At 59.7% G+C, this 21659-nt stretch overlaps 12 protein-coding genes across 12 annotated transcripts; 7 read left to right on the plus strand and 5 right to left on the minus strand.

Annotated features, from left to right (window-relative positions):
• Positions 1-131: 131 nt before the first annotated feature.
• COLE_01158 (uncharacterized protein) lies at positions 132-3655 on the minus strand (the record flags this gene model as incomplete). The annotated part of the gene is made up of 6 exons (XM_018422072.2): positions 132-829; positions 862-2656; positions 2692-2964; positions 3002-3327; positions 3363-3522; positions 3566-3655. 6 exons carry the CDS (start codon positions 3653-3655, stop codon positions 132-134), a joined length of 3342 nt encoding a protein of 1113 aa, XP_018281690.1.
• A 566-nt stretch (positions 3656-4221) lies between these two features.
• On the minus strand, positions 4222-5567 carry COLE_01159 (uncharacterized protein; the record flags this gene model as incomplete). The annotated part of the gene is made up of 2 exons (XM_018420203.1): positions 4222-5419; positions 5470-5567. The coding sequence occupies 2 exons, from the start codon at positions 5565-5567 to the stop codon at positions 4222-4224; spliced, it is 1296 nt and encodes a 431-aa protein (XP_018281689.1).
• Positions 5568-9168: 3601 nt separating this feature from the next.
• Positions 9169-11195, plus strand: COLE_01160 (uncharacterized protein; the record flags this gene model as incomplete). The annotated part of the gene is made up of 6 exons (XM_018422071.2): positions 9169-9344; positions 9412-9625; positions 9666-9815; positions 9853-9936; positions 9991-10232; positions 10283-11195. 6 exons carry the CDS (start codon positions 9169-9171, stop codon positions 11193-11195), a joined length of 1779 nt encoding a protein of 592 aa, XP_018281688.1.
• A 1012-nt stretch (positions 11196-12207) lies between these two features.
• On the plus strand, positions 12208-13933 carry COLE_01161 (uncharacterized protein; the record flags this gene model as incomplete). Its single annotated transcript, XM_065626131.1, has 8 exons — positions 12208-12338; positions 12405-12521; positions 12558-12691; positions 12741-12838; positions 12872-12969; positions 13006-13421; positions 13456-13716; positions 13752-13933. The coding sequence occupies 8 exons, from the start codon at positions 12208-12210 to the stop codon at positions 13931-13933; spliced, it is 1437 nt and encodes a 478-aa protein (XP_065482625.1).
• Positions 13934-13996: 63 nt separating this feature from the next.
• Positions 13997-14542, minus strand: COLE_01162 (uncharacterized protein; the record flags this gene model as incomplete). The annotated part of the gene is made up of 1 exon (XM_018422070.2): positions 13997-14542. One exon carries the CDS (start codon positions 14540-14542, stop codon positions 13997-13999), a length of 546 nt encoding a protein of 181 aa, XP_018281686.1.
• A 400-nt stretch (positions 14543-14942) lies between these two features.
• COLE_01163 (uncharacterized protein) lies at positions 14943-15251 on the plus strand (the record flags this gene model as incomplete). The annotated part of the gene is made up of 1 exon (XM_065626132.1): positions 14943-15251. The coding sequence occupies one exon, from the start codon at positions 14943-14945 to the stop codon at positions 15249-15251; it is 309 nt and encodes a 102-aa protein (XP_065482626.1).
• Positions 15252-15559: 308 nt separating this feature from the next.
• On the plus strand, positions 15560-15742 carry COLE_01164 (mitochondrial 37S ribosomal protein uS19m; the record flags this gene model as incomplete). Its single annotated transcript, XM_018420191.2, has 1 exon — positions 15560-15742. The coding sequence occupies one exon, from the start codon at positions 15560-15562 to the stop codon at positions 15740-15742; it is 183 nt and encodes a 60-aa protein (XP_018281685.2).
• Positions 15743-15897: 155 nt separating this feature from the next.
• On the minus strand, positions 15898-16128 carry COLE_01165 (uncharacterized protein; the record flags this gene model as incomplete). Its single annotated transcript, XM_018422069.2, has 1 exon — positions 15898-16128. The coding sequence occupies one exon, from the start codon at positions 16126-16128 to the stop codon at positions 15898-15900; it is 231 nt and encodes a 76-aa protein (XP_018281683.1).
• Positions 16129-16782: 654 nt separating this feature from the next.
• COLE_01166 (uncharacterized protein) lies at positions 16783-18434 on the plus strand (the record flags this gene model as incomplete). The annotated part of the gene is made up of 3 exons (XM_018426363.2): positions 16783-17421; positions 17505-17644; positions 17687-18434. The coding sequence occupies 3 exons, from the start codon at positions 16783-16785 to the stop codon at positions 18432-18434; spliced, it is 1527 nt and encodes a 508-aa protein (XP_018281682.1).
• Positions 18435-18943: 509 nt separating this feature from the next.
• COLE_01167 (uncharacterized protein) lies at positions 18944-19260 on the minus strand (the record flags this gene model as incomplete). The annotated part of the gene is made up of 2 exons (XM_018425125.1): positions 18944-19028; positions 19130-19260. 2 exons carry the CDS (start codon positions 19258-19260, stop codon positions 18944-18946), a joined length of 216 nt encoding a protein of 71 aa, XP_018281681.1.
• A 252-nt stretch (positions 19261-19512) lies between these two features.
• On the plus strand, positions 19513-20382 carry COLE_01168 (uncharacterized protein; the record flags this gene model as incomplete). Its single annotated transcript, XM_018422068.2, has 7 exons — positions 19513-19703; positions 19736-19766; positions 19798-19837; positions 19872-19954; positions 19985-20088; positions 20120-20240; positions 20275-20382. The coding sequence occupies 7 exons, from the start codon at positions 19513-19515 to the stop codon at positions 20380-20382; spliced, it is 678 nt and encodes a 225-aa protein (XP_018281680.1).
• A 420-nt stretch (positions 20383-20802) lies between these two features.
• COLE_01169 (uncharacterized protein) lies at positions 20803-21432 on the plus strand (the record flags this gene model as incomplete). The annotated part of the gene is made up of 3 exons (XM_018420197.1): positions 20803-21021; positions 21132-21263; positions 21295-21432. The coding sequence occupies 3 exons, from the start codon at positions 20803-20805 to the stop codon at positions 21430-21432; spliced, it is 489 nt and encodes a 162-aa protein (XP_018281679.1).
• Positions 21433-21659: the final 227 nt, after the last annotated feature.

The following is a 21659-nucleotide window of genomic DNA, read 5'->3' on the forward strand; positions in this document are numbered from 1 at the left end:
CTGACGGGCATTAGGATCGCCACGGTGGGTAGGGGCGAGGCGGACGAGCGATCAATTCAGGCAGTGCATGATATGGTAGTAGTACAACTAGCTGCCCCTCTAACGGCAACATGATGAATATGCAGGAGATTTTACTTGTCGTTCACAGTGGGGAACTTGGTGTTTTGCAGCAGCCATGTGGAGTGGATCGCGTAGAACCATGGCCCACGCTCCTCAAGGTTGTCCTTCATGTGTCCTTCGTTCGGGTAGAGGAACGCGTCGCGGATGAGCATGAGGTTGGTCTGCATGCGCTGGACCTCCTCCCATGTATATGAGGTCAGGATTTGTTCGGTCCGCTCGACCTCGAAGTCGTTGATCGTCACGGAGAACTTCGACCAGTCGAGCATGTCCCAGAACGGGTGGTGAGTCTGGTCGCCGAGCAGAACAGGAATGCAGCCAGCATAAACGACATCGATGGTACGCGTCGCCCAGCCCGTTGTACCGCGGGGCACCGGGCAGAAGATCGAGTCGCCGATCGTTTCCATATAGTCCTTGGCCGGGTTGGGCTCAGAAGCAGGCCGCACCAACGAGGGGCGCAGGCTGCCCCAGTACGTCTTGAGCTTCTCGGCACCCTTGAGCTTCATGCCGCGAGTGTCCTTGCGCCATGGGCGCTCGCACACCAGCTTGTTGCGGACCGACGCGCCAGCTCCGTTAGGAGATCCCTTGAAGTGCACGAGAGTTGAGCGCAGGCGCGCCGGCATGACGTTGAGCATGTCACCAAATGTTTCACGGAGATTCTCCTGAAGACATGTTCGGGCGGGAACGACCACATCTTGGTCCATGAAGTAGCCTGAAGTCAGCGTGATCACCTGGCCACCTCACAAGGCGAGTTCGTGTCTCCCATGGGCTGCCAAGAAGAGGTGCGGACGACCTCTTTGGCCGTCTTGCTCCAGTCACGAACGCGGAAGAGATTGTGGAGGATGGTCTGGCAGCGGCCCCAATCAAAGGTGAACGGAACGATCATGTCTGCTGTGTCAAAGTCCTTGGGGAGGTGATGCTCAAGAGCGTTGGTAACCCAATCGCCGATCGGAGGGAAACGCAGGGTGTATGAGTAGTGAGGCATGAAGACGAGGTCGCCCTTCTCGTAATTATGGCTGATGAGTCGCGTGCCGCGCTCCAGGACGCTATCCGCGCTAAAGCATCCGTGCCACTCCGTCTGGATCTTCTCGTATTTCTCGGGGTCGTTCTTGTACGCCTTCTCCTCGTCATCAGGCATGAAAGTCACGTTAGCCTTGGGCCAGGCAGGCTTGCTGCTCAGATAACGACGTGCAGCGGGGTGCAAAACGTTAAGCCACGTCGAGCGCTCAACCTGCGCGACGAGAGCGGCTGGGTCCGCCTTCAATACGGCGTCCCAGTCCAGCGAGGCCTTCTCAGGAGGCCAGGAGAGATGCGGCAGGTTGGCAAAGTCGGCAAAGGGGAAGCGCAGACGACGAGAGCAAGCAGCCTGAGCACAGGCACATTTGCCAGTGTCGAGGCAAACTGTCGGGTGGTCGCAAAGGTTGGTGCACACGTCGCGGTCACGGAAGCGCCAGTCTGCTGGGCGACCGGTGGGAAAAGGGGCCTGCTGCAACTGTATGGGCCTCGGGTCGGTGTTAAGCGCCTCAATACGGGACTTGGCGAGCTTCTCCGCGTCCTGCAGTCGCTCACAAAGCGTTGTGATCTGCGAAGCGTTGAAGATGCGCTTGTTCTCGAGGCGCATATCAAGGATCGCTGATGCCAGCGGGTCGTCACGGAAGAAGGGCCATGGCGCGGGCTTTCCGGGACAGCAAAAAGGTGTGATGCGGAAACGGAACTTGCCCAAGTCGGTCATGGAAGGGTCGGGCATCTGGTCTCGCCTTCCTGGAGGCGGACGCGGATCCCATGGCACAAGCGGAGATCCATTAGACTGGGTGAGGCTGATGAACCCGGAGTCGGGAGCGATCTCCATCGCAAATCGGTTGGTACTGTTCGGACTGTTGGTGGCGGAAGAAGACTGGAAATTGACATCGTATTCCCGAACGACCTTGTCGTCCTTCTTCTCCTTGATGTGTTGAGTGAGCAGCAGGGTGGCGCCCTTGCCGAGCGGTTTGATCTCAAACTTCCAGTCCTGTGGCTCGTCGCCATCCCGCCACCCGAACTCTGCCGGCTTATCATCCTTCGCCTGGTCGTAAAAGGGATAAAACGGCTGGCCCTCGAGGTCGGCCGCAACGACTCCAGAGCAACCATCCAGGAATAGGAGGTCGTCGACAGAATACTTTCGCCGCCCAGTGCATTGGGACAGCTGCTTGCGCTGGAGGTAGAGCAATGTCTCGTCCAAATACTGGAGGGCGAGGCTGTGGAGGCCTTCGTCGATAGGGACAGCTGCTTTGAATCCAAGCACCTCTAACGACTTCTTAGTGCTCCCTACATAGCGATCGGGGAAGCGGTTGTCGCCGGGCAAGGTCTGTACTGGCGAAGATGAGTTGGTGAGCCATAGAATCTTGCGGATGAGCTCCATCGCTGAAGTTGACTTGTCGGTGCCGACATTATAGACCTCGACTTCGCCGCGCTTCTTTTCAGGCCCCATAGCCTTCTCATTCAACCTGTTGACAGCGAGAGTAAAGCCGTTAACCACATCACGAATGTTCACCATGTCGAGCTGCGGTTAGACTGCCGGACATGATAGCCACTCACGTTCTGATCACCACCGACGATCTGGATGGGGCGGTGCGCTAGCGCGTTGCTCATGATGGCAGGGATTAAACGCTCGCGGTGGTCAGCCGCGCTTCCGTAAACGTTGGACAGGCGAAGCATGATGGCATTGATATCCTTGGTGCCGCTCGCTGTGACGTTGGCAACATACGACGTGATCACGTCTTCCGCCCTGGCCTTCGAGCTGCCGTAAACGTTGGCCGGCTTGTGTGGCGTGTCCTCTGGCACAGGCATTTTCTCGGGGTTACCGTACACCTGGCAGTCAGCTTTGCGCCGGGACATGAGACCTCACCTCACGCGAGCTGGCCTGGATGAACCACCCGCCCTTCATGGCCTCTAAAACAAGTTGGGTACCGCGCACATTGACATCGTCGCAGTCCTTCTCGTTCTCCAGACACCATAGCACGCGAGATACTGCGGCGAGATGGATCACACCGACGACGTCGGATGTCATGGCGGAAGCGAGCGCCGTCGCGTCACGGATGTCGCCCTCCACATAGCGCAGGTCGGTCTTTGGGTGTTTCCTTTGTAACGCCATCAATTCGTCTTCAAAGAAGATCTTGTCCAGTACTGTGATGGGCGTCCCAGCCGTCAGGAGACGCGCTATCACTTGCTTGCCTGGGTGTGAGCGGCGTCGCGTGGTCGGGTCTCACCGATCATGCCTCCACCACCGGTCACAAGGACGCGCCCTTTCGCTGAGGCGTGCACTTGCTCGCCCCCGTAGCCATCAAGGTCATGCACGCTCGGCACCACGGCGCCGTCCCGAAAGTCTGCCCAGTCCCAGGTCTCTCCTGTTGGGCTGGCATGGAGTTGCTGGGTGTCAGCGCGAAGTCAGAGTAGTCCGGCAGAAACCCACCCTCTGTTCTGAAAGGAAGAACATGACGACGGCGCAGATGCTGAGTATCATGATCCAGCGCATCTGCCGCCGTGGAGGGGCAAATGCCATGAGGGCCTGCAATGTCCTCATGGTAGTGAGAGAGTTGGAGTTGGGAGTTGAGAGTGACGAGGCGTTGAGAGCGCGGGAAGATCTGGGATGGAGATGGTCGTTGCTCAGGCCGCGTTGCGGAGACGATCCTGAGGTGCAAGATGTTCCCGGTGCCTGGAACGTGGCGTTCTCATGACTTATTCTACTTTCATTAATTGTACTATCATCAAGCTGATCTGCAGTGTGGGGTAAAGTTGCTCAGCTCTTCAGACTGTGGCGAGCATGTTGGCAACCATGTCTTTGCGTCGATTCTTGGCCATGGAGCGACAAGGTCATGAGACAGCACTGCTGAGCATTGCAGCTGAACTCGTGGTGTGGAGGTCGTGCGTTCGAAGCAGAGAAACTGCACCGTCGACAGTTCCGCATAAAGCAATCTTGGCCTCCTCCCTTTGCACTGTGCTCACTTCCCACTCGCTCGCATGTCAAGATGTCTACAATGTACACTCCAATCAGAACAACTACCGACCACTTTTCTGTGCTAGACACCACTGTTCTCTCGCCCTCTACAATCTCGTCGTGAGACCCGCCTACGCCGTCCGCTGAGAGTCGAACAGCAGCGCGGCGTCCATGAGCACCTGGGCTCCCAGTGCGCAGTCTTCGGGAGTCGAGTACTCGCGAGGGTTGTGCGACAGGCCCTCGCGGCATGGGATAAACACCATGCCGGTGGGACAGATGCGGGACGTGGCACAAGAATCATGACCAGCACCTGATACGATCTTCCGGACCTGCTCGGACGGCACTGAAGCGCACGCAGCCTTCTCAACAGCTCCGGTGCACAGCGGGTGGAACTTGGTGGCCGGGTTGTCGAAGAGAACCTCCCAGTCAATCGAGCACTTGTAGCGCGCGTTGTCGTTGGCCGCGATTTTGTCGGACGCCTCGCGGATGGCCTTCTCGATCAGCGCGAGCTGCGCGTCGTCCACGTGGCGGATATCGAGAGTGAACTCGACGACGTTCGGGATCGTGTTGATCGACCCCGGCTGCAGGTGGAAGATACCGGTAGTCGCGAGGCCGTGGTGCTCCTTGGCGATTTGGTGAGCGGCGACGATAAACTGCGAGGCGGCCAGCATCGGGTCGGCACGGTAATCAAAGGGCGTGGTACCAGCATGCGAGTCGCGGCCGTTTACGCGGATGGTGAACCACTTGTACGCCTGGCCGCCCTGGACGACGCCGACGCGCTGGTTGTGGCTCTCGAGGACGGGGCCCTGCTCGATGTGGAGCTCAAAATGGGCAGCGAGGGGGTTGGCCTTGTGCGACGCAGGGACGGAGCCCTTGTAGCCGATCCGGTCAAGCTCGGCTCCAGCCGACACGCCGGGGTTGGCGACGTCACACAGCGCATACGCGTCCTCAAGGGTGAGCTCGCCGGACCACACGCAGGACGCATGGAGCGACTTGGGGAAACGCGCTCCCTCCTCGTTCGTCCAGTTGACCACAGCGATGGGGAACTCTGTGACCAGTCCAGCCTCATGAATGGTGCGCATGGCCTCGACGGCCGATTGCACGCCGAGGATGCCGTCGTAGCGGCCGCCAGTGGGTTGCGTGTCAAGGTGAGAACCCATAGCCGTAGGAGGCCCATCCTTCTTGCCCTTGCGAATGGCAAAGATTGAACCCATCTGGTCAATCTTGACTTCGCAGCCGAGACTCTTCATCTCCTTGACAAACCAGTCGCGAACGAGCTTGTCGTCGTCTGAGAGTGCGAGGCGACACATGCCAGTCTCGGTCGGGGCGCTGCCCGTCAGTTTATTACTGGCAGCCGCGCCAGCGCCAGCAGCACTCACTCGCCCCAGCGGTGAGCGGCGCCCCACTCGCACGTCTCGTGGATCGTGTCGTTGAGACGCTTGGCGTTGATCGTGAGCTGACGCGCTTCGTAAGGCATTTTGAATGTCGAGTAAGCGCGAGCTGTCAAACTCGTTAGGGAGGCGGAGAGAGCTGCGCGGGGCGGAGGAGGAGGTCTAAGTAGCAGCTGAGCTGCTTTGAGTGTGGGCAATGCAAGATAGCGATGTTGCCCATACATGGCTCGGCGTTGCCCATGAACAGGAGCGCGAGTAGGCGCTAATCATCGGTGGAGAGCCGGTGTGAATACGACGCGGAGTCGGGTGGGCATACGACAGGAACAAGCACATGCTTGGGAGCCAGCACAAAGTGTGTATTTGCTCATCTCCTCCGTCTGAATCGAACCGAGGCCCATTGAGGTTATGTGTCGATTATCCGGCATTAATCCAGACGGCAACCGAAATTGATTGTTAATAATACAGGGTGCGGCTGACTCCGCCGAGTCCGTGCGGCGTCTCGGCCGTTGTTCTCTCCAGCCACCACGTCGTTGAATTTTAAAGTCCACCAACTTGTAAAATGGGCCCCAGTGCGGGGCACAAAGGGAGCGGTGTACAAGCGCTGAAGGGGCTTGGCCGCTGTACTCGTAGCTCCGGCCGTTACGCCGTCCAGCATGTGCTCTGTTTGGGTGTGAGAGGTACTCTAGGTTTCGTTTCGGGCCGCCGTGCTTGTCGAATACAGGGTGGGGGCGGGTGTCACGAACGTTTGTTCGAGTCGTTGCGGAAAATCCTCGCCCGTTAAAGAGGCAACGACGAAGACTGACTTGACGAGGTCCCCCCTCACCCATTTCTTCCTCCCAAGCTCTCAATGACGACCGAAACCCCCTCCCCTTTCCGCCAAACCCTCCGCCAGTCACACGCCACAGTCCCGTGATGGGCCAAACACCTATCGAGCAGACATGAGAAGGTTCGCGAGATCATCGCACATGAGGTTGATGGGCCACCCGCGGTTCTGAGCCAGGGGTCAGCGGCATGGCGGGCGCGGGCAACTTGGGGGCTGCTCACGCAGTGTGCCACCCCTCTATCGCTGACTGTGACGGGTACATCCATCTCGGCTGCAGATGATCGCATTTTCCCGCTATCTCGATCTCCCGCCACGAGACGTCCTATCGCTAAGGCACTCTGTTTTGTGTCTAGTTGCCCGCCAGGCCGCAGCCCCCCTGGTCCCGATTTGGGTCTCACGCACATGTCAGCTTGCCCAGGCTCGGTCCACACATATAGACCGCTTCCCGCGACTCGTCTGACACCGCCCCAGCGTTATCTCAAACAGATACGTCGTCCTATCCATCTTCGCCGACACCTATCGCAACCTCGATATCATTCATCCCAATCTTCACCGTGCGTGCAGACATGCACACGACACGTCTCCTCGCCTCGTGGCAGCCCCTGCCCACACTCCCTCGGCGCTGCCGCGGTGTCACCGCCGGCTCAGAGGCCGTGTTTGCCACATCGCCGGCATTTTACATGTTTGGGTAAACATTTCAATGGCGGCTGATTTGGCCTTGCGGCCCAAGCGTCTCGGAACCTCGGTGCTTGCCGCCCGGAAGATCGACAGCAGCCATCGGCTCTACTCAGGGCGGCGTGCCGAGAACAATGTGGCCCGATCTGGTCGGATCTCATGGCGGGGCATCCCGACCCTGGAGATTCAGCTCAAGATCCTCATGGTATCATGGCGTGGACGCATGCGCTCCCAAGGCAAGTGCCGGCCGACCGCAAGGACAGACACGTCAGCCGCATCCCGTCTGCAACCTATGAGAGCCGTTTCTTGTGAGGTTTAGGAGCATCGCGCCAGCGTACGGGGAATGCGCTGGGAGATGTTCGTCGGATTGTCGGGCAATTGGACAAATGCGAGCGCGTACTTGCGACCGCGAAAGGGATGACAAGCGAGTGTCCATCGTTCCCTCAAGGTGTTTAACGGAGTGCCGCCGCCGAAACGCGACCCTCGGTATAACCTCCTTGGGACACCTTGGGCGTCAATGGATGGTGGCGTCAAGCCTTGCCGCCGCCGCGTGCAAACATAGCTCGCGCGACCGGTTGTCTGCTCGCATCGCGTGCGAGCTCTCCAAGCTCCGGGCGGGGCGGGCTTGCCCATGCGCGAGGATCTCATGCGGCAGTCACTTCTGACGCATGTTGTTTTTCCGAGCACAGGCTTCTCACGCACATCGGTGCAGTGCGTTGATGGCCTCGGGGCGTGCGTTTTTTCGGTGCCGGTGCCGTGTCAGACTCACGCCGACAGTCAAGCGAAGGTTGAAGCCGGCGGTGAGCTGGCGAATGCGGCGAGCCCCGATGCTGGCATGCATGCTCGAGATCGTTCAGCAGGCGTCGCAGCTTGCAGGATCGCGAGCCGACGGCGTGTGCGCGAGTTGTAGCCCATGTACGTGAGCCTGAGGCACGGACCCCGCAGCACGGTTAACGAGACAATGTCTTGGCCGATTGTCTTCCTCTCGTCAGCCACCTGGCATTTTTCGAGTTTTCCATCTCCGACCACGCGTGCTGCCGTCCCACCGCGGTCCACGACAGCTCCCCACGTCCCATCATTCGACCATGCTCGAGCTCCATACGGGCACGCCGCGGGCTGAATGCACGGTGGCTGTTTCAGTCACATGGACCACATGGTGCACTTCGTCAAAACCCTTGTGGCGCCCTTGTGGCTCTCAGGTAAACGACGCGGGTAGGGGGAGCGCGGCGCGGGGCAACCCGTCCTGCGGCTCTCAAGGCCAACCAACGTACTCGAACCCCAGTAGACCGCAGCAATGTCAGCATGAAATGGTGGGCCAGGCTCCATAAGTGGCGGCTTGGCATTGGTCGTCGCGATGTCAGCTGACCTATGAGAGGCGGGGATGCCCACAGACAAGCCCCGCGGCTCTACATTGCCCTCCTGCCTCACTGGGCAGCGTAAATGATCGACGCCCTGTATATCCTACATCACGAAGCTTACTGACGCAGTGCGTGTGGCAGTTGAGCAGAGGCTCCATCCGCGGTAAATTGCAGGCGGGGCCTAGAGTCCCTATTATTCCCCCTGGGGCATCCTTGGTGCCCGCGTTGTTCGTTCGCGATGCCTAGGGTCCGGGCGTTATCACGACGGAATGTGTGGAGGCGAGTAGGAGGCCAGCACATCGGCAGGTCGTCGGTCGGTCGGGGCTGGTGGTTGGGACCATGTTGCTCTTTTGGAGGCTTGGAGGCATCGTGGGGGGAGCGCGGGGAGGATAAGCCAAAGCAGAGCCCGGACCTGGTTGGCGCTTGAGCGATAACGCCTTTGTGGGAGAGCAAGACGTTCGGTTCGGCGCCTGACCTTGGCGAGATGTGGGAGGAGGTGCAAGGGAGGTGGAGCGCAGCAAGTCAGAGGCCAGAGGATGACAACCTGCCCAACCTCTCCACACCCCCCCCCCCCCCCCCCCGGTCTCCCTGTTATCCGCAAGCTAGCCCATCTCGCTCACCACTCGCCCCACACTCGCCCAGCCGCTCATCCCCCGGCGTCTCCATCATCTCCCTCTCCCCGACCTGCTCTGCCCATACCCGTCCCGGACACTTTATAACCAGCACAGATCGCCTCATCTCAGCTCTTCTCTCCTTATAGTGCTGGCCGACTCTTCTCCAGCAAGCCCCCATCTCTCTACCCCCCTTCAACAAACACACTCTCTACCCACCATGTCTTACGACGACGTGGAGAAGGTCCACAAGGCCGAGACCGGCAAGATTGTCGTGTCTCCCGCCTACGATGCCATGGCCGACAACGAGGAGTACTACGACCCGTCCAAGGAGACGATGATGACGCGCGCCGGTCTCAACTTTGAGTCCTTCAAGCGTGCGCCTGGTACTACTCGGTGAGTTTTTGTTGATGCGCCTTGAATGCGCCATGTTGCCGGGGCCGTCTTGTTGACACCTTTTCAGTGGTCTTGTCGCCCACGGTGACATTCCCCCCGAGCTTGTCGCCCACGACAACCCGCTGCTCCAGCAGAAGATGAAGCCTCGTCACCTGCAGATGATTGCTGTCGGTGGTTCGATTGGTACTGGTCTCTTCGTTGGTTCGGGTTCCGCTCTCGTCAAGGGTGGCCCCGCTGGTGTCCTGATTGCCTGGTTGATCATCGGTGTGATGCTTATCAACGTAAGTTTGCTCTTCAAACGACGCCGGCGCTGACATCCAGGTCACTCAGGCTCTCGGTGAAATGGCTATTCTCTACCCCGTCTCTGGTGGTTTCTACACTCTGGCATCTCGTATGCTTGACCCTTCGTTCGCTTTCGCCATGGGCTGGAACTACGTTTTCCAGTGGGCTGTCGTTCTTCCTCTTGAAATTGTGAGCATCCAACTTGGGAGTGCTTCTGACCCTCCAGACTGTCGCTGGTACTACTGTTCAGTACTGGGACACTCCAGTACCACTCGGCGCTTGGATTACCATCTTCTTCCTTCTCATTATCGTGAGTGCCATGACTGGGTTTGCTCGTGTGCCCTCATATTCTGACCCTCCCCAGTTCTTCGCGGTTCTTGGCACACTCGGCTACGCTGAGGAGGAATTCTGGTCCTCGTGCCTCAAGCTTACCGTTGTCGTGATCTTCATCATCATCGGTATTGTCTGTATTGTCGGTGGTGGTCCCCGGAACGGTGACTACAACAAGTACCTCGGTGCCGCCCACTGGTACAACCCCGGTGCATTTGCCAATGGCTTCAAGGGTGTCTGCGCGGTGTTCGTCACTGCCGCCTTCTCCTTCGCCGGGTGAGTAGCATGGACCGCTATTGTGCAAGTGCTGTAGCTGACGACTTCAGTACCGAGCTTGTCGGTCTTGCCGCCACTGAGACCCCCAACCCCCGCAAGACCATGCCTGCCGCTATCAAGCAGACCTTCTGGCGTATTACTGTCATTTACATCACTTCGCTCCTCATCATCGGCCTCGCCGTTCCTTACACCGAGCCCCGTCTTATGGGCGGTTCGGGTGCCGACACCTCGCCTTTCGTCATTGTCATGGACAAGGCTCGCATCAAGGGCATGAACCACCTCATCAACATCACTATCTGTATCTCGGTTCTTTCCATCGGTCTCTCGTGTGTCTACGCCGGCTCGCGTACCCTCACCGCTCTTGCCGAGACTGGTTACGCCCCCAAGATCTTCACCTACGTTGACAAGGCTGGTCGCCCCCTCTGGTCGGTTGTCTTCATCGTCGCCTTTGGCCCCCTCGCCTACGTCAACCTTGCCGATGTTGGTGACTCGGTCTTCAACTGGCTTCTTGCCCTCTCGGGTCTCTCCACGCTCTTTACCTGGCTGGCCATCTGTGTCACGCACATCCGCTTCCGCCAGGCCTGGAAGGCCCAGGGTCACTCGGTTGAGGAGCTTCCCTTCAAGGCTCTCGGCGGCATGTGGGGCTCGGTCCTGGGCGCCGTCCTCATTGTCCTCGTCCTCATCGCTCAGTTCTACATCGCCGTCTGGCCTCTGGGCCCCAAGCCCTCGGGTGGCGCTGCCGCCGAGGCCTTCTTCCTCTCGTACCTCGCCGCCCCGGTCATTCTCGGCTTCTGGCTCGTCGGCTTCCTCTGGAAGCGCACCCTTCCCAAGAAGGTCCACGAGATCGACCTCGACACTGGCCGCAAGTCGTGGCTCACCGTCGAGGAGATGCGCGCCTGGCGTGCCGAGCGTGCTGCCGCTCCTCTCTACAAGCGCATTTTCCGTATCCTCTTCACCAACTAGTCATAATACCACAATAATCTCAAGATTGTTGCAATTTGTAACGCTCGTTTCTTGAGCTCGATCTTTGTATGGCTCTCGCCGAGCATAGTCTCCCAGGTTTAAGATGCAACAATGCGGACTCATGCCATCGCTGCTCTATTCTCAAGCATGCTGGTGTGGAACATCGGGAATCTTGGCAACCCCACGTATCGCGCTCCCAAGCTCCTAATAATAGCCCACTATCTCGCGTATCTTTCCAGCTTTTAATTGTTTTAGATCGACATGTTTGGCGGATAGATCGTCGAGGAACGCCGGAGGTGCCGGCCGGTCACGAGATCCCCTTCTCAAGCGAGCGACGGGCTATTTGGGTAAAAGTCGCGGGAAGTCGTCAGCCCGTGACTCCAGATCTCATTATACGATCGAGCAGCCGAGAAATTCAGACTATTCGCCTCATCGGTTAGAATGCTTGCCGCCCACGCTGCCGGGCACAGATTCTGATATCAGTAGGGCACAAACTAGACGATACTACGTTTCGTTGTCTGGCCCTTGCGCTTTGTCGATACAGCCCACAACTCATTCGGCGCTCATGGCGCAGTCATGCGCTATTTACATATACCGTATACCCTCCTCCTACTCGAAGGTTGCCCTGGGCGCTGCTACACTTTGCGATTGACATAGTTTACCGATGGATCGATGGCGTAGCAGATGTAGCTAGCTGGTTAGGTATACTTGGCGCATCCGTTTTGGCGGATCTGAAGTCCGGTCAAGAAGTAGGTGTCAGACGGAATGATCGCATTCTGGTTGCAGGTTGTATGCATACTTTGCATTCTGCCTCACTCGACACTGCAACTGCACTTCGCATTTCGGCATCGCAGTCAATTTGCTTCCGTTGACCATGACGACTATTGTGGAGGTTGACGCCACTCAACTTGATACTCACGAGTATCTGAACTTCACGCATCTGTCCAGTGCAGTCACCCTCTCAACCCCCCTGGAGTCTAGGGCTCTTCAGCAGCGACCTCAACATCTCAAGATGGTCCTGCCGTCGTTCAACGACCCCTCGCGCATCGATGCCGATGGTGAAGCGGGAGGCCCATCGCCCACAGCGCCCTTGGACCGCTTCCTCGACAGCCAGCCTGCAACTTTCTACGAGGCAATATACCAGTCAGAAGCATCGTGTCTCTGTATGCTAAGGTGAATCCCCGCGCGAGCTGTGCTGACCGGCCTCAGGCTGCTGCCTCCCGTGTGCAGACAGATCATCTTGCACGTACTGTGGTCGCACCAGACATTGAAGAGCTCGGAGCTGAAGGCCTTTTGCGGGATGGACGAGCGTCTTCCTCCCGAAGCGTGAGATCGGCTCACTCACCGATGGCTAACTTTTAGAGCCGAGGAGATCCTGCGTCCGGCCCTCGCGCGGCACATATTCCACCCGCTCTCGCAGAAGGGTACGAAGGCGCCCAAGTTCCACTGGCCACTGAGGGATACGTTCAAGCGCGGCATGAGGAATGTTCTTACCGGACAGTGCGTCGAGGAGGAGAACTTCTTCAATGAGTTTCAAGCTGACAGGAAGGGGGACGTCTAACTCATTTGGCGTACCGTTTGAGGGTGGGGGCCAGGCGCCCAGCCAGGAAGACTTGATTGGTCATGGCGAGGACTCCTGGGAGGTGAGTCGGTGGTGGATATCCCGCTGACCGCAGGCCATTCTCAAGTACATGGTGTCCTCAGGAAAGAGTCGACGAAGGCCGCAGAACGCAGTGTTGGACCTGCTGTGCAACGCAGGACTTCTGAGGGATAAGTGAGCCGAAGCATCAACGTTAGCTGACCTTCTCAGACGCCCCACCGCTCACCGCTCGTATGAGACTCTCGATATCACAGCCGAGGGTTTCTCGTTCTTGCTCGAGGACCGACAAACACAGCTGTGGCAGATCCTTGTGGCCTACATTGTCGGCAAACAGGCTCGCGGCGAGAATGCAGCGGACGTATTGACCGTCTTCTTCTCGCTTGGGTGCATGCAACTTGGGCAATGTTACTCTGCCTCCAAGAGCTTCCCTCGCAGCCAGGATATCCTCGAAGACCTAGAGCAGTACGGGTTTATTTACCGCTCTCCACATTCGCCAGATCAGTTCTTCCCAACTCACCTGGCGACTTCGCTGTGCTCGGGTGATCTGTCCGAGTCGCGTTCCCGGAGCGCTGATGACAAGCGCTTCCTGATCTTGGAGACAAACTACAAGATTTATGCCTACACTTGTGAGCTTCATTTCGACTTTGAGCTGACCTCAAGCCAACGAGTTGGAGATAGAGATCCTCAACCTCTTTGTCGACATCAAAATCCGATACCCCAACCTTGTTGTCGGCAAGCTTGACCGGCAGAATGTCAAGCAGGCCATGGACAAGGGCATCTCCGCCTCGCAGATCATCTCATACCTCACGAGTCACGCACATCCGCAAATGTTCAACCACCCACCGCCATTACTCCACGCGTCGATCACAGACCAGTTGCACTTGTGGGATCGCGAGCGCAACCGACTCGACGACAAAGAGTGTAAGCCAGCCACAAAGCTACCACTGACAGCGAAGCGGTCATGTTTGAGTTCTTCTCAAAAGAGCTGTTCGACGAGGCGCGCGACGAGGCGACGCGTATGGGCGTCGTGCTTCTGGCGCTACCGAAGGAGAAGCTTCTGTTCGTGGATCCTGACTCACGCGAAGCCATGAAGGACTTTATCAAGGAGAAGCAAGAGCAGCTGCGGAGCGGCTACTAGCCCCAATGTATCATTACCACCATGATCCAGCAGCGAGTCTGCTCTGGGTCCTATTTTATGCATCTATACGAGGCGCTTTGGGCTCTTGACGCCGCGCTCTGACGCCTTGAGTCCGCGGTCGACATGCACGTCGCCGACATACCGCCCCTCCGACTCCTGCTTTGCGGCGTCAAAGGCGGCGATGTTCGCTCCGCCGTCGACGACCGCCGTCGCTTGCGCGGCAGCGGCGGCCGCGCGCGCCGCATCCGCGTCCACGACAGTCTGGTCCGCCGCGGCCGTCAGCCGGGCAATCTGGCCCCGCACGCCCTCGACCGCTTCCCCGCCGAGCGCGAGCCAGTCTGTCTCGCGCGCGTGCGCGTATGCGCCGCCCAGCGCCTGGTTCCACCGCTGCTTGAGGATTTCGGAGAAGGCGGGTGGCCCCGGACGCGGCCCAACGAACGACGACGGCGCGGGCCCAGGCGTGTCATCAAAGCTCCGTTCGAGCAGTACGGCCGAGTTGTGGAGGCTTGGGTTAGCGGGTGTGCAGTGTAGCAGGCGGAGCAGGTTGTGAGTCAGCAGCAGTCTAGCCCAGCACTGGGGAGCCAGCAACGAGCCAGCCGTAGCCAGCATGATCGCAGCGCGAGCGACGGGTCCCCGAGCCAGCTCGCAACACTCACTCTCGGCGGATCTGGTCGGTGCTGTGCGCAATCGTCGTCGAGATGGTGTAGTACACGGCCGCGCCGGCGAGCACGCCGGACCCAGCGCCGAGGAGGAACCCTGCCATGATGTGTTGAGCTTGCAGCGGATCGCGGAGTGGGTAGCTGTAAGCTGCCTGCGAGTCCATGTATGACGGCACGCACCCGGGATGTTGCGAATTGGTTCCGCCGGTGGAGGAAAAAGTCGGCGTTCGTTGGTCGTTGGCATGTCGCGTACTCGACATCCACGACAACATGCGTCCGACCGTCGCGCTGCTCCGCCGGTCTACCTGGAAGGGTGAGTGGGAGGGCGTGATAGAGGGCGAGAGAGGGCAATGGAGAGAGCAAGAGAGGGGAGCAAGAGTGCGGTGGGGGTGGGTGAGCGACCGACAATGTGCCGAGGAAGGTCGTTGCAGCGCGCTCGAGGCCATGTTCTGCCCAGACGTGCGCAGTCTCCGACTCGGCTGCCCCGCGAGTCGCCAATTGACGCGATCTCGCGCGTCCTCGCGGATCGCTGCTGTCTCCGCAGCGCTCAATGGCGTGCGCTGCGCGGATGCCGAGTCTGGGCCCCGGCTCTCGCGGGCGCTGTGCACATGACCGCAGCGGCGCACGCACCGCCGCGCTCTAGGAGATGCACCTCTTAAACGGCGTGGGACTGCGGTACTATATTGTTACGAGTCGCGGCGGACTCGATTGGCGACGAGCACGGAGAGGTGTGGCATGACATAGGGGGGGTGAGGCCAGCTCGGTGCTTCCCCACCTTTTTTCAGACTTCACCGCGCAGCGAGTCTCACCTTTGCTGCGTCTCCTCTGACTCAGTACGCGCCGGACTCGTGCTGGTTGAGCGCTGGCCTCATGTTGAAGACGACGGAATCACATCCGCCAGCATCTCATTACGATCAGGCTAACCCCAGGCCCCTACTTCACGGCCTTCCCCAATCTCCAGGAGGCCATGAAGAACAACACCCCAATTTACACCAAGTCGCGCGCGTGCACAATCGTGCCAAACTTTGTCGGGCTCAAGTTCATGGTGCACAACGGCAAGGACTACCTGCCTGTCACGGTCACTGAGGAGATGGTCGGGCACAAGCTCGGCGAGTTTAGCTTGACGCGCAAGAAGTTCACCTTCAGGTGAGTGTGGCGGGTGGCTCTGCTTGGGTAGCGCCGATCAACTCGTATGCGTCGAACGTCGCTGACAGCAGGCAAACTAAGAACCGGTAGACGCATCACTGTACCTCATATCATGCCATTATCATCGATCTTCCACAGCAGTCGGCTTCTTTGCGTTCCCTATCTGTTGCCCGCGCCCGGGAATACACTGTGACTCACTGACAGATCGCTTCGCAGGGCCATGCGCTTCACATGCTTTTCATTAGCGCGGGAGGGCGACACACCCAACCTCGGCCTGTGTTCGGCACGGGTACGTCCGCCGAGGTACGCATAGCGACAAGCCGAGACGCGAGGCGTTAGCATGATGATCAGCGACAGTCCTCTCCATTCTGTGCCCTTCCACTTGCTCATTGCTCACCGCCCCAGCGCGCTGGCGTCCCTTGATTATTGATTAGAACATCATGAGCGCTGCTTCTGGGCCGAGACGGTCGATCGTAGATCGAGATGATGCTTAAGCACCGGATGGCAATTGTTCCTGATGGTGGCTGCCACTGCATCTCCGCATCATTATCGGCGAACATAGCGTGGCATCGGCGACATTTGATGTGGCCGCCACGCAATGTTCATCATGGCGGTGCAGCCGAAGATGTGTCCGGCATGTCCGCTTCATTGACTCGGCAAGGAATCGACGAGGTGGCTATGCAGCTCGTGCGAGACGAGGGTTTGAGTCGCCTGTTCGGCTGCGGCTTCCCGCTGTGGCCGCTGGAGACCTGCTGACTGCAGAGCATCCTGGATGCAGGGGGACACCGCCCCATGACCACATCCCCTGCCACTCTGCGAGCTGTGCCTGATTGGCGCTTGGCATGACACAACTCGCTCACACCCCACCTGCATACAGCCACACTGTACAGCCACCGCCATCTCTTGTCATCTCTTGTCTCTCTCTCAACTCTCTCCCGACTACTTGAACACTCGCCTCGACGCAAGTTTAGTCTGCTCCACCTCCCTCTCTCTTTCACACACACACACACTCGCCCGCTCCCCAACACCTCTCCTCTACTGACAATGTACGGAGGAGGATACAACCAGCAGCCCTATGGCCAACCTCCCAACCAGTACGGCGCGCCTCAAGGCCAGTACGGCGCGCCCGCGAACCAATACGGCGCTCCCCCCGCAAACCAGTACGGTGCTCCCCCGAGCCAGTACGGTGCGCCGCCTGCGCAATATGGCTCGCCTCCTACACAGTACGGGTCTCCACCGGCAAATCAGTACGGAGCGCCGCCGGCAGGCGCGTACGGCGCCGCGCCCACCCAGTATGGAGCGGCACAAACGCAGTACGGTGCACCCGCGCACAACCAGTACGGCTCGCCTCCCACGCAGTACGGCGCTCCCCAGGGACAATATGGTGCTCCCGCACAATCGTATGGCGCACCCGCACAGCAGCCATATGGGCAGCAGCAGTACGGGCAGACGCAGTATGGGCAGCAGCAGCAGCATTACGGCGCCACACAGGCGTACAACCCTCCGGGCCAGTACGGCAACCCAGCAGGCGGATACCAGGCGCAGCCGGCGTTCACGCCATCAGCGGGCGGACCGCGCTTCCTCGGTGTGCAGATCCCCGCGCCTCCGCCCGCACCGCCGCTCGCCAACCTGCCCAACTACAACGCGCAGTTTGACGCGGATCGCATCCGCAAGGCCACCAAGGTGTGTATCACAATTCCCAGGAGACCTAAGCGGTGGCCACACCGCTGTCGCCTAGTCGCGCTGACAGATTTGCTGACGCACAGGGCTTTGGCACGGACGAGAACACGGTGATCAACACGCTCATGCCCCTGGATGCGTTCCAGGTCGATGTTCTGAGCCGCACGTACGAGCAGCAGACCGGCCGCTCGCTCAAGACGACGATTGAGAAGGAGATGTCTTCATGGTGGGTCGACGCACCTAGCATCAGAGCATGCTGACAGATTAGGCTCGAGTACATCTGTCGCCTCAAGTCATTGGGCCCACTGGGCGGCGACCTCTGGCTGCTGAACCGCGCGTGCAAGGGTGCGGGCACACACGAAGATCTCCTCAACGAGGTGCTCCTCTGCCGCTCGAACGAGGAGATTTTCCTCCTCAAGGAGGGCTACCGGCGACAGTTCAACAAGGACCTGGTGGCTGTTGTGCGCGGCGAGCTGAGCATGAAGACGGAGCGCATGTTCAACATGGCGCTGTCGGGGACGCGCGACGAGAACCCCATCGTCAACCACCAGCAGGTGCAGCAGGACATCGACACGCTGTACCGCGCTGGGCCCGGCAAGATCGGCACGGACGAGATCGGCATCTGCGGCATCTTGCTGCAGCGCTCCAACCAGCACCTGCAGGCGATTGCGAACGGGTTCCCCCAGCGCCACCGCGTCACCCTGTCCAAGATGATCGAGAGCGAGTTCTCGGGACACATGCGCGACGGGCTGCTGCACATTGCGCGCTTCGCCGAGGCCGACGGCAACGGCGTCCACCGCGACGCCATGCTCCTCGAAGCAGCCATGGCTGGCATGGGGACCAAGGACGAGCGTCTCTGCTACCGCCTCTGCCGCATGCACTGGGACCGCCAGCGCTTCGCGCTCGTCAAGAACCAGTACCGCCAGATGTACAGCCGCGACCTCGTGTCTCGCGTCAAGGGCGAGACGTCGGGCAAGTACGAGAACGCCCTCGTTGCCCTCATCACCCAGAACTAGGCCACGTTCGTCCTCCGTTCCACATTTGCGCCTGCGATACCCATACCACCTTGTGCCCAGCTTGTGATTCGGCCGTCCGTTTCCCGCCATGTCTTGCGTCGATTCGACTCGATATCTCATCTCGCCTTCGCCTTCGCCTTCGTTCCTTCCTCCAGTCACAGCCTCCTTGCCACTCCGATCTGTTCACGCCACTCCTGCAAGTCCCGCCAACGTCACTTCACAGTCTCGCGTCAAGCCTCTCTCCGCGTCTCTTCCGTGCTCCCCCTCTCCGCTCTGCGCCCCGCGTCTCTGCCCCGCCTCCGCTTCAAGCTGTCGAATCTGGCTCCCATGACCGTCCGTGACCGCGTCTTGATTTGGGCCTCACCGTGCCGTGCTTCCGTACCTGCGCCGTCTTAAGCCAATAGTATCCGCGAACAGTTGCCTATCTCTGCCTGGGAGTGGTATGCATGACTGTTGTACATCGTATGATTACACCTACTGTCAGCGCCCGCATTGCGGCGCACTCACGTCTAGAAAACTGGGACGAGGGCCGAGGCGAGGTCGCTGCGCACGAAGAGGATGCCGGCGGCGAACAGGCCGACGGCGCGAGCGATGCTGCAAAGTCAGCACGGCACGGACCCAGTTGCTCCGTGCTTCTCCGAAGCCTTCCTGCTCCCCCGCGCAGTTTAGCGCGCCAGGTGGAGGGACATACGCACTTGAGGTTGCCCTCGCGGTGGGCGGGGTTCATGATCTGCTCGTTCCAGATGTACGAGAAGAGGCCCTGGGGCTCGGGCTGGCCGCCGGAGGGGCCGAGGTAGAGCTGCTTGGCGGGGGCGGGGGCGGACATGGCGTTGATGTGTGGGTGGCGGATCGCGGAGAGCGTTGGGCGGCGATGAAAGATCCAGGCGACGGGCGGGGAAAGCGGGGATTGAGCGTGTGGCGGGACGCACGATCGTCACCGGTGGAGGTGCTCCATCACTCCTTGGTGAAGGTGTAGACTTATTAAGAGCGCTCACGCACTCCTCATTCTCCCAACTACTCCCAACTACTCCCAACCCTCCCCTCAACTTTATCCCGCCATCTTTCTCAATCATAGACAATGTCCTGTGCGCACGAGGCTGGACACGACCACCACGGCCACGGCCACGACCACGGCGACCATGAGGGGCACGACCACGATGTCCCGATGGAAGCGGGGCCGGCGGACAGTCTCTACAAGGTCATTGACACGGAGCATGTTGTGGCGCTGAATGCCCAGGGCGGGGCGGAGAGGGGGCGGGTGGTTATCAAGTAAGCTTGCTGTTGAACAGCGCTGACAGCAGGGACTGGGCGAGCCGCGAGGACGAGACGATTGTGCGTGTTCAAGTCGCGAAGCTGACAGCAGTGGCTCGAGAGTGAACTGGACGACTCGCTGTTGCTGCAAAGTGAGCTGCGCAGTGATGTAAACACTAACCCCAGTCCCGTTCACGGCTAGTGTATCGTTGCGCTCCATCACTCTCAAGGCGGGACAGGAGGGGTTCCGACCAAGCGAGATGCGAGTGGTGCGTACCCATCAGGCGTCGCTAATGCAGTTCGCCAACGCCGCCGGCCTGGACTTTTCGGATGCAGAGAGCGGAACACCCACGCAGCAGTTCGATGTCGTTGAGGCTCGCGAGGGCGCCGAATACCAGGTCAAGTGCGTCCTGTGCATGCCGAGCTGACATCAGGGCGGCCAAGTTCTCATCCGTAACCAGCCTCGCCCTCTTCTTCCCGCATAACGAGAGCGAGGGAGAAGACGAGGAGACAACGCGCGTGTACTACGTCGGCCTGCGCGGAAGTTGGAAGCCAGTGAGTGGGACAAGCTCGGCGTAGCTCACGTCAGCTCCCGAACAAGCTGGATGCGTCGATCGTGTACGAGTCGGCGCCGCGTCCTGTCGATCACAAGAACAAGATCAGCGACATGGGCGCTGCGTCGCGTCAGGGATTCTAGTGTATGTATGCATGTGGTGACATGAGATGATTGAGTGTCTGTGCCGCGAGTCATTTGTTGCGTGTACGAGTCTGCACACGCGTGCAGACATCTCGCGTCGGGCGGTGAAGGAGAACGAGTATCCAATACCATGATGGGAAGTTGAGTATCCTATATCAGGCCATATTGGGATTGAAGGTGCAAGATGTGATGGGACGTGCGAGAAACAGCTGTGCAGCTCTTGCATGTCGCAGCAGGTTCAGCGTAAATTACGGTCGTGGACACTTGAGTTTAGACACAGAACCTCATCTTCAGCTCTAGACTCAAATACCCCCGCTATGGAGGCACCCTCCACCTCCGCGCATTCTTTCTCCATCCTCTCTACTCACTCCACTTCTCCCACCCCTCCCCCCTCGGGCCCCTCGTCCACTCTCATCCAAAATGGCGGACCGCACCGACGCGCGCTTCAAGGACAAGGAGGCGGCGAGCATCCGCGCGACCAAGTTCCCCGCGCACTTCGCCGAGCGCGTCGACCTGCGCAAGGTCAACATCAGCGTGCTGCGCCCGTGGATCGCCAAGCGCCTCATCGAGCTCATGCGCGTCGAAGACGACGTCGTCGTCGAGTACGTGTACAGCATGCTCGAGGACAAGGACAAGCCTGTGAGTGAAGCTCAGACGCCGGCGAAAGGAAGGTGGGCGAGGCTGAGGCGAGGGCGTGTGAGGCGTGGCGAGCACACGCCGAGGGAAGGTACGCTCGCCGCTGACACCAGATCCCAGATCCGAAGAAGATGCAGGTCAACCTCGTGGGATTTATGGACAAGTATGGCGCCGCGGCGTTCATGGACGAACTATGGAAGCTGTTGCTCAGCGCGCAGGCGACGGTCGGCGGCGTCCCCGCGGAGGTGAGTGCGCGTGTGGCCGCGCTGACGACAGTTCATCGAGGCGAAGAAGAAGGAGATCGAGGCTGCGCGCGCGGGGAACGCCGCGAGCGGCGACCTCGAGGGCCAGATGCGCGCGCGGTCCGACGCCATCGGCGATCGCAACGGCCGCGACGGGAGGGTGAGTGCTTGAAACGGAATGGAAGCGTGCAGGGCCGTGGCCTCGTTTGACTTGTGACGATCATGCCACCCGATTCCGTGGCGGTTGGGTTCACGGCTAGTGCTGACTTTCAGGGCGACGGGCGCGACGCCGGACGCGGGTGGGAGCCTCGCGGAGGCCGCGGTGACCACGGGTATGGTGCCGGCGACCGGGGATGGGAGCCGCGTCGCGGCGGGTGGGGAGGCGGCGGCGGCGGCGGC

This window comes from Cutaneotrichosporon oleaginosum (genome assembly GCF_008065305.1).
Source record: "Cutaneotrichosporon oleaginosum strain ATCC 20508 chromosome Unknown ATCC20508_contig01, whole genome shotgun sequence".
NCBI lineage: Eukaryota > Fungi > Basidiomycota > Tremellomycetes > Trichosporonales > Trichosporonaceae > Cutaneotrichosporon > Cutaneotrichosporon oleaginosum.